Source organism: Epinephelus moara, chromosome 12 (genome assembly GCF_006386435.1).
Source record: "Epinephelus moara isolate mb chromosome 12, YSFRI_EMoa_1.0, whole genome shotgun sequence".
NCBI lineage: Eukaryota > Metazoa > Chordata > Actinopteri > Perciformes > Serranidae > Epinephelus > Epinephelus moara.
The window spans coordinates 43,392,712-43,403,646 of NC_065517.1; the positions used below are offsets into that span (position 1 = coordinate 43,392,712).

At 39.2% G+C, this 10,935-nt stretch overlaps 2 protein-coding genes across 3 annotated transcripts in view; both read left to right on the plus strand.

Annotated features, from left to right (window-relative positions):
• LOC126398247 (NLR family CARD domain-containing protein 3-like) overlaps positions 1-1,536 on the plus strand; it is a 10,175-nt gene extending 8,639 nt beyond the window's left edge. Inside the window, 2 exon segments of the mRNA XM_050057423.1 lie at positions 697-743; positions 947-1,536. Coding sequence (XP_049913380.1) covers positions 697-743; positions 947-1,521 — 622 coding nt within the window. The 3' untranslated portion in view covers positions 1,522-1,536.
• A 4,045-nt stretch (positions 1,537-5,581) lies between these two features.
• allc (allantoicase) overlaps positions 5,582-10,935 on the plus strand; it is a 12,212-nt gene continuing 6,858 nt past the window's right edge. Inside the window, exons 1-3 of one of the 2 annotated variants that reach the window (XM_050058539.1) lie at positions 5,582-5,800; positions 6,371-6,421; positions 7,367-7,454. In XM_050058539.1, the coding sequence (XP_049914496.1) occupies positions 5,711-5,800; positions 6,371-6,421; positions 7,367-7,454 (229 nt within the window). In that variant the 5' untranslated portion in view covers positions 5,582-5,710. The remainder of the gene's footprint in view (positions 5,801-6,370; positions 6,422-7,366; positions 7,455-10,935) is intronic. The other variant, XM_050058541.1, reaches the window with a different exon arrangement.

A 10,935-nucleotide genomic window follows, 5' to 3' on the forward strand; every position in this document is an offset into this window, starting at 1 on the left:
GACCTCCTTAAGTAGCCTAGTTGGGATGGGGTCTAAGAGACACGTTGATGATTTAGATGAAGAAATCACTGCGGTCAATTCTTGAAGAGAAATTGGGGAGAAGCAATCTAAATATATATTAGGTCTTACAGCTGTGTTTGAGGTTAGATAGGTACTATCTGAGGACAGGAGGTCATGAATTTTGCCTCTAATAGTTAGAATTTTGTCATTAATAAAGCTCATAAAATCATTACTGCTAAGGGCTAAAGGAATACAAGACTCATTCTTGTCAAAACTTCATTTGTGCCTCAACCACCATGATTCACGCCTCCTTTCATTCTCTGGTGACCTTAAAATCAACTGAGTTTTTACATCACAGTAAGAATTTCTTTGAAACTGATCAAAGTCAGAAGGGTTCAATTACAAAATGCACAAACATCTCACCTGTAAGTCTTCAGTTACTGCATAAAATCGCAGCTCATTGAAGAAAATGATTTTAAAGGTTTATTATTTGTACAGTACATCACATTATATTATTCTTTCTTTTGCGGACACAAGTGAGGAAACGGAAAAGTTAAGACAACTGAGATTGATTCTTAGTCATACCAGCAAGCTGAGAAACACTTTAACACATTTAACAGCAGTTAGGACTCGTGTCTTTTAGAGCAAATGATATTAAATAATCCAAGATCATACACGATGTGTTTCTTCCTCCAGGCTGGACCATGCTGGGAAACAGAGGTTAAAACCTGGTCTGAGAAAGTGTGAGTGTGAAATCAGTTTGATTCACAAACATTAAACATGACATTTAAATATCACATTACAGGTAAATGTTTACAACTATCTTTATATTTTTCTTTTAAATTGAATTTTGTTATTCAATCTTTGGAACTTTATATAACTTCCAGTATGTCAGTAACTGAATAGATTATAAACTGCTGCCATCGTGTCTTGTTGTCCCTGTCAGATGCCTGTGAACTTAGAGTGGACAAAAACACCACTCACAAAAAGCTCAAACTGTCTGAAGACAACAGGAAGGTGACCCTGGTGGGAGAGAAAGAACAGCCTTATCCCAGTCATGCAGACAGATTTGACGGCTGCTGTCAGCTGCTGTGTATAAATGGTCTGACTGGTCGCTGTTACTGGGAAGTGGAGTGGAGAGGAGAGGTTGATGTAGCAGTGACGTACAGAGGAATCAGAAGGACAGGAAACATTGCTGACTGCAGGTTTGGAAGAAACAATCAGTCGTGGACTCTGAGCTGCTGGGATGGTGGTTACTCCGTCTGGCACAGTAACAGAGAAACAGTCCTCCGTCTCTCCTCGTCCTCCTCCTCTGTCTCTGGTAGAGTAGCAGTGTATGTGGACTGTCCTGCTGGGACTCTGTCCTTCTACAGGGTCTCCTCTGACACACTGATCCACCTCCACACCTTCAACACCACATTCACTGAACCTCTTTATCCTGGGTTTGGCTTTGGGTTTGGCTTTGGGGTAGAGTCCTTGATGCTGTCACTGGACTCCTCAGTTTCTCTGTGTCCACTGTAGGAGGACAAGTCTATCTATGATGACACACACTCTCACCCCTGAATCTTTTTTTTTTCTTTCTTTTACACGGAGCAGTTTTGATACTGACCGCAAAATATCACGCTGTTCTCACTGCCAACTCATCAAATACCACCAATGCTTAGTCAGTGGACCTCAGCGTCACTCACAGACGTACTTTTACCTGAGTTCTAAGTTTATCTTGAAAAAGACTGGATGCATCTAATGAGCAGAAACTCAACATTTCCTGCCAAAACAGATGTGTATTTTAAAAAGAGGCTTTGCCTGTAACTAGCGTAAAATTACACGCTGTCCTTGAAAAACCAAAACTGGTATAGGAGGTTATCTAATGCATCATATTATGATGCAAAAGAGACTATGAATGTGAATTTTGTTGTCCAGTGTCAAAGTCCAGCACTTTGTACACCCACCATCCATCCTGACCACCATCCTACCACAATCTGCAGGGTACATCAATGTAGCATTTAATTTACACCACAAAGTGTTTCCTGTGAAAATACTCAGGGCATGGTGGTAATATTTCTCACAACAACATATAAAGGCAAACAAAATGAATTCTACACCATGGCTGAAAAAGTAGAAATATAAAATAAACTGCTAGAAACATCTGAAAATCTGGCAGAGATAGAAGCTGAACTGTTACCAAAAAAGCTGGAAGCTAAACTGTAATAATGTCAAAGGTTAAATTAACTGTAAAAGCCAAAAGCAGAAATGCCAATCAATCAATCAATTTTATTTCTAAAGCCCAATATCACAAATCACAATTTGCCTCACAAGGCTTTACAGCATACGACATCCCTCTGTCCTTAGGACCCTCACAGCTGATCAGGAAAAACTCCCCAAAAAACCCTTTAACAGGGAAAAATGTTTCATACTCTACAAAGAATAAAAAGTAGGAAAAAATTAACAGAAGCATCAACGTTAACGAGCTGAATGTTTCGACATTTGGATTGTTTCTGCAGCTGAAAGTTCGAAGAAATGGCCGTCAATCAAACAATGTACAAAAGTAGCAGCTCTTTTAGTAACAGTAGTAGTAGAAGTAGTTGTCACAGGAAGTGACCCCCATGAGACGGTGTATCATCTCTAGTCAACGACTCTCTGTGCTTCTGATCTGTAACGTTGACAGGAAGTGACCGCCACGAGACGGCGTATCATCTCTAGTCAACGACTCTCTTTGCTTCTGATCTGTAACGTTGACAGGAAGTGACCGCCACGAGACGGCGTATAATCTCTAGTCAACGACTCTCTTTGCTTCTGATCTGTAACGTTGACAGGAAGTGACCGCCACGAAACGGCGTATCATCTCTAGTCAACAACTCTCTGTGCTTCTGATCTGTAACGTTGACAGGAAGTGACCACCATGAGACGGCGTATCATCTCTAGTCAACAACTTTATGTACTTCGTTCTGATTTGCAGCTTTTCAGACTTATTTTGTGGCTGAATATAATTTGTAGCTTCTTAAAATCTGAATGAGGATAGTGACAGTGAGATACTGGCTACAGTGATGAAACAAAACCAGCATCAGATGGACTGTATTCATAATCAATGCGCCACAATAGTATTAAAAAAAACTTTGCTGATAGTTCACGTTTCGACAGGTACATGTGAGAAAATGAATAACATTTTTTGTTTCAAACCCAGACACTGTTTTGTTTACTTCTGAGTTGTTTATTTCCTGTGATGTATTCAACGGCATCTTAAAACTGTACAACATATCATGCCTAACCCTTTTCTTCTTTTATTGATCCTAAACATCTGATATCTTGTCATATGATTTATCATCATCAAGCTGACTGTCACTCACAGCGATCGCATCAAACGTATACAATTAAAATAAATAATCTTGTCTGTTGTTGATGATGATTGATGATTGATTGGTCATCCATTCTTCTGTAATTCTCCAAGTCATCAATTCTTAGTTCCCGGCCATCAGTTTACTTTTTCTACTGTTCCATAAGATTCTTCTGTTGTTTCACTTCATCTTGATTCAAGTCAAGTATCGTAGCTTGTTGTTTAGCCACTGTGCTAAATGCAACCGACATGACGTTTAGAGATTTCCTGATCCCCTTCAGATCTTCCTCAACTGCATTGCTGCAAGTCTTCAGTAACATTTTTGTTTATTTTTGTTTACTTCCTGTTAGAGTAGCTTTAGCTCTGATGCATTCACAGACCTCGAGATCATTAAACACAGATTAAAACAGGCCAGTTATTGAAAAGTTGTTTCACTTCTTGATATTTACAAAATCAGTCAGAAGAGGTTCAATATAATTTCTTTAGCTGGTAGTTTTTCTGAGTTTTGCTTTCATCACATTCAGCAGTTTAGTGAGTTTAGTGTCACTGGAAAAAAACAAAACATTTTTTAGCTATACAGCCAGCTTAACATTATATTATCCAGCTGTGTTTCCTCCAAGGAACAGACAGGTCGTTGTGTTCGGCAGGATTTAATGAAAGAAAATATTTCATTTGTAAAACTGCAAAAAGAGCACCGAATACAAACAAGTACCAAATGACATATGTCAGAGAAAGGTTTGCTTACACTTTAAGGTATGTCAAAATATGTGATAACTGATGAAAGTACAACAGGAAACATCAATTACAAAAGTAAGAATGCTTTAACTATCAAGCACTTATACATCCACATGTAGTACTGTAGTTTAAGTAAACTAACCATCATCAAAAACACTGCACTCAAGTACAAAAATTGTGACATAAAAATATTACTATAAATGTAAATAGTAGATTACTTACAGATGAAGCCGTTGTGTGGACTTTTAGGCCAAGGATTATGCGGATTGTTACAATGAGATGCTCACTGTTTCCTGTTTGTCAATTAGCTCACCTCCTCTTCAGTGCAGATACTTACAATCACCACAGGGTGGTGCTAGAGACCACATAAGAAACCAAAACACTAATTCTAATACATTGTGATTTATAAAAACAGAGTTGTTGTCAGAATGTGCGCAGCTATGGAGAAACTCTGAGCCATGAGCAGTTCGGACACAGATGGTGAGGTGGTGAACTGAGATTGTATTATGTATTGTATGTGAGACAGAGGGCACTAAAGGGATCATTTAGGAATTAAGGTCAGCTGTGGATCCTCTCATATAATAAAGAACAGTGTCAGTAGTTTTTGATAGTATTTTAAATATATTTCACCAAGTATGACTCACGTTTTCAGATAGTCTGTGTGTAAGGTCACTGCAGTAACCCTGACTGTCACCGGACACGCCCTAGTGCTGACACAGTTTTCTTTCTTCAGTCAGCTCACCTTCATCTTCTCCACCTGCTCACATGAACTGTGAGAATTAATAAAGTCTGGAAATGAAGCAGCATCAGATCTCACGCAGTTATCACCCTCCATATCATCACTGAGAGTCCTGATCAGAACCTCCACAAACTTTAAATAAAAGAATAGATATACCTATTACACTTTCATCTTTAGGTGGTATCTCGGGGACACACTGATCGTCACAATCATTTTGGTACGATGTGAATTAATCATGACAAGGCACAGAGCCGACTGTAAACAGGCAGCTGAGACACATATTATTACCAATGCGCTGTTTACACGTACAAATACTGTGATTAAATCCTGAATAATAACTTCTGTAATATTTCACTCGTCTGTGTTTCTCTGTGTATCGGTGTTTGTTAATCACACTTCTTTTTCTTCCTGATGATGAACGACTGACAGAACGCTCATCCTGTCAAGATGGCGGCACCGCTCCCAGAATGCTCAGCATTTCCCATTCCCTAACTCTTTATATTACTTTGTTGCTGAAAGTAATCTATTACTGTGAGTTCTGCTACCTCTAAAACTGATGATAGTTCACGTATCTGTGTTCACACCTGTTTCCTGTACAGAGCAGAGCAGATTCGTGTTTCACGTGTGTGATGTAACACACGTGTTCAGCTGAACGTTGTAAACATGGAGGTCGATGATCCGTGTCAGCAGAGAATTAACGGAGCGATCTGAGCTTCACACCTGACTGCAGCAAGTCAGTGACCCCTCACTGTATAAATAAAGAGCGTACTGTGTGTGTGACTGAGCAGTCGATGAACTTTGTCCTGCAGGACAGAGGCGGTCTGAGTCGTCCTTCAAGTGGAGACGCAGCGAGCAGCTGCTTCAGTCTCTCTCTTCATGTTTTAGGTGAAACTTAAAGTGTCATCATGGCAGAAAGGAGAGTGGCGGTGACAACAGCAGCTGAGCCCGACTTCCTGCAGTTTAATGACCTGGCCTGTGAGGTGGTCGGCGGGAAGGTGAGTCACTGACATACAAACACAAATACATTCACATGTTCTACACACACGTTAATTAAGTTAATAACCTCTGGTAACTAAACACATTTGATCAGATATGTTAACACGTAGTAAATTAAACAAACATGTAGCCTAAATACATTTTTTAATTTGTGAATTTATTTTTTAAATTAATCTGAGATGATTAACGTTCATCAGACACTTAATGCGTTTCCCTCCACACAGCTGATTGTAGCGTTTACATATCTGACTGTCTGTGGCATCATCAGGTCACAGCAGCACGTTACTGATGGAGCTGCTGCTTTATATAGAGTTAGTTAGTTTAGTCCAACTTCAGGGTCGCTCTCTACATGTTCCTAATGTTTATACTAAGCTGAGCTAAGCGGCTGTAGCTTCTTAGTCTCAGTCTGAACTAATCTGAAGTTAATAAACTTATTCGTATCTCCAGATGGTGGGCTGTATCTGTGCAGCTTTGAGCTTTAACATCTGGACGGTGTGTCATATTTTCAGGCCTGTTTTTTGGTTCGCGTTGAAGTTTGGTGACTGCGTGTTCTGTTTTTGTTCCTTCAGGTTATTTTTGCTACAGATGAATGGTTCGCTCCTGCTGCCAACCTGCTGAAGGTACAACACTGATTCACCATGTCAACAATGTTTGATTTTTGTTCTCAGTATAAAGTTCAGTGATTTTTCTTTTAATAAAAAAAAACTTCACCTGTAACATGATCACATATACATCAGTTACTCTCCACCTGTTTCACTGAAGTCATAAAGAAAACTTTGTTTTTCTCTCAGATCATCAAGGTGAACGGAGAATCCAAAAAACTGAAAACATTCTTGATGAACTGAAGTCAACGGGGTTCACATTTAGCAACAAAACAAAACTACATCAGAGCATCAGTTTATAACTGGTGCAGTTTAATTCAGGTCTCATTTCTCCTGTCGGATCATCAGGACGTCACAAACACACGACTTTTACCTCAAACATTACATTATAAAACACAGCTGAGCAGCATGTCTGATCACACACTTGTGTTTAAACTCTACTTAAGCAAAGCTAACATGCATGCGTGTGCTCGGGACCCACAATTCGTTGGTGGAAGTGTTTCACATCGTAATGTTTGAGGTTAAATTCGTGTGTTTGTCACGTCCTGATGATCCGAAAGGAGAAATGAGACCTGAATTAAACTGCACCAGTTATAAACTGATGCTCTGATGTAGTTTGTCATTGAACATGTTGGATCCACTGACTTCAGTTCATCCAGAATGTTTTCAGATTGTGCGTTCGTCTGAGAGCTGAATTCAACGTAAAACAGGCTGAGTAACTGATTTATAAATGATCATATGTTTGGTGCTCATGTCTCAGATCTAAACTAACAGTTCGTCTGTCAAACAGCTGATTATTGTCGTCTTCATCAAACCAACTGGAGGGAACAGTTTGTTTGTTGGGGACTTTTTTCAGTGGTGGATGAATCCACATTTAGTGCAGCAGGATGGTGTGTGTGGGACTGAGTAAGCAAAGGTGAGGGAATATCACCTGACGTTAACTTTAAGTGTGTGTTCGTTCAGAGAGAGCCACCGCAGTTCATCCTGTCAGCCTTCACTGAGTTTGGGAAGTGGATGGACGGATGGGAGACGAGGAGGAAGAGGACAACGGGTCAGTATCAGAAACAAACTCTGCTGTTCTCTGAAATTCACCCAAATAAAATTAGAATAACATGACGTCTTCAAAGCACATTCACAGATTAAACACATACATATGTCTCTTTTATAATATCCTTAAAATAATTTAAATGAGACATTAATAACCGTCTATAATAAATATTTTCTGACTGTCAGGATAATTAATCATAATAATAATCATAATAATAATAATATATAATGTGATTTTAAGATAAGACTTCAGACACAAGCTGAAAGGTAAAAAAATAACAAATAAAAAATAAGAGAATAAATAAAATAAATAAATAAATTAGAGAGGTGACACTAAAGAGTTCAATGTATTCATTACAAAATCTCAGATTATAGAAAGTCTGACTGCAGCACCCGCCACGTGTGAACTGTACGATTATTAACTGTAGGTATCAGTGTCAATAACAAGCACAATATACACAATAACACAACAACACACAATAACACACAATAACACAATAAGGTAAACCATGGTATGTACAATATATTTATATAAAATATTTTTAGTATATGTAAAATACATAAAGTAAAAATACACTTCCACAAAGTCCGAAAGTGTTACAGAAATATATTATGTTAGACATAAACACAATAATAATATTAATATTTATAAAAACGTGTGTGATCGTCATGTGACACCAACACGTTTTTCTTTTCATTGATACATACTTATACATCACTTCCTGTTTGTTCCTCTGCTGCCGTGATGATGCACATTTCACCACTGTGGGACAAATAAAGGATTATCTTATCTTATCTTTTTTTTTTTCTTTTTTTTTTTTTTTTTTTTTAGAAAGGCAAATTTCCATAAGACACAGTTGACAGCAATTCTTTGTCCATAGCAGATCATATATAATCTCCATATATATAATATCCATATTGCCCTTCTGGGGTTTTCTCTGACAGATCACGGGTGATTTTGTTATGAATAACAACAGAACAAAAGAAGGAAGCACATCACCTCCAACTTTTCAACAATCAAATGAAAAAGAGGATTGGTTCACACAAAGCACAAGTACAGTCAAATTAAATCAGATCTGATCGGTTTTACATACTCTGTCCATTTGGTCCAGATCCTATAGATTTTTTTCTTTTTCGACTCTAAGAGAAAATTCTATCTTCCCCATAACATAAATCTCATTATACAACAGTTAGTTCCGGCCCTGCAATCTGATTGGTCGAGAGACAGTAAAACCGTGATGATATTGGAGTACAACATCACGGTTATTTCACTGTGTATGTATCACTCCGCCTCACAGCTGATTGCAATCAACAATCAAATCAAAACTGACGGTTAGTGTCAGTTAGGTCAGCAGTTGCGTTGTAGGCTAATTAATTCATCCACTGTCAAACAGCCAAAAATATGGATTTATTTCCTAAAATAAGTTTTGAATTGAACTATGAATGGTCATCAGAGGAAGATGAGGGAGAGGAGAAGCTGAATCCATCTGAGCACACATCCAGGTTTGTCAGTGTTTCATCAGCGGAGCTCAATGACTTGGAGAAAAGCAACATACTGTCAGATCAGAAGGCAGAGTCGGCTGTGCCTGTGAAGCGACAGTCCACCATGCAGTCACCAGAGACTTATTTCACCGGCTGCACAATTAATGGAAACGTGCAGATAAATGTGTATAAAGAGTAAGTGCCTGGCGCACCATGTCTGCGTTACATAGCAACGGTGACAGCGGAGTCCTGAGGGAACTATTTTTGTTGGCGGAAGACAAATAAAATGCTTAAATTATCTATTTTGTCCTCATTTTTCAACATTTCTTAATCAGCCTTGCTTATTTGACTGTTGAACTGTTGTATAAAAGCAATATCACACTCGAACTCGTGATGTTGTACTGTGATATCGTCACGGCTGTGATTGTCTTCGACCGAATCACAGCCGTGACGATCGACAAGTATAACATCACTCCCTCTCGTGTGATATTGCTTAATTACAATGTCAATCCATTTGTTAATGGTAGGTGGTTCTACCTTTGACCATTTTCTTGTGATTGACTTCTTGCTAGCAGCCAACAACATAGCCAGCAGTTTTTGGTCTTTAGTGTTCCATGTTTCAAACAGCAAATCGCCCAAATACATAGTTTCACATTTGAATGGAGTATGTATGCTAAATACATTTTTAATGTTTGTGGATCTCCTCCCAGTAAGTCCTTATCACCTGGCAGTCCCAAAATATATGAAAGTGGTTGGCCTCATTAGACCCACAAAATCTCCAACAATCAATCAATCAATTAATCAATCAATCAAACTTTATTTATATAGCACCTTTCATACATCAAAAATGCAACCCCAAACCGCTTTACAAACTAAAAACATACAACGAAAAAAAAAAATACTACAAATATTGAAAACCCGCCCCTCCCACCCCCACATAACAGAACAGGGGAGGACAGGAGCGGGAGAACTGTGGGTCGCCACACAAGCAGCGCCCCGTTTACTTAGATGAAAAAAGGAGAACAAGAGGGAGGAAGAGGGGGAAAAAAAAGCAACTCCCAAACTAGGCTCCTGTAGGGGGGCACAGTGTGGGAATAGGAAAAAAAACACCTCAGCACATAAGCAACATAATAAGACATTACAACAAAACTTGAAGACTTGCACATATGGGAGGGGGGGAGGGTGTCGGGGAGGGGAGGTGTTGCAGCACAGACACTGGGGGGCGCGCACGCAGCCACATTTGGGCGCATCGCATCACCTTCCCATGCTACATTGCGACGAAGGGAGGGAGGGGGGGAGGGGGCCAAGAAGGCGTTGAGTTGGAGGGGTTGTGCGTGTTAAGCATTCCCGCTTTCTTGATGTCATGTCTGAGTGGGTGTGACAAAAAAATCTCACAATATTCTTCCAGCAGAACTCCCGCCACATGTTTGACCCAGTTGAGAAACATTGTAGCTGGAGTATTTTCTCCCAGCTCTTCTTTATGTATTCTGCACTTTCTTGTTTGGATAACAGTATGGTATTATATAAATTCAGAGATCATTTTATTGCATGATCCAGGCTTAATCAATTATAAAAACACTACCATGAACCCTGATTTACATTTTCCTGGAACCTCTTTCAGATTTTTGTTAAAATAATGTCTCACTTGCAGGTATCTAAAAAACTCATCTCTTCCCAATCCATGATCCTTCTGTAGGGCTTCAAAACTCTGAAATGTCCCCTCATGGACAAATGAATAATCAATCAATCAATTTTATTTAAAAAGCCCAATATCGCAAATCACAATTTGCCTCACAGGGCTTTACAGCATACGACATCCCTCTGTCCTTAGGACCCTCGCAGCTGATCAGGAAAAACTCCCCAAAAACCCTTTAACGGGGAAAAAACGGTAGAAACCTCAGGAAGAGCAACTGAGGAGGGATCCCTCTTCCAGGACGGACAGACGTGCAATAGATGTCGTACAGAACAGATCAGCATAATAAATTAACAGTAATCCGTATGAC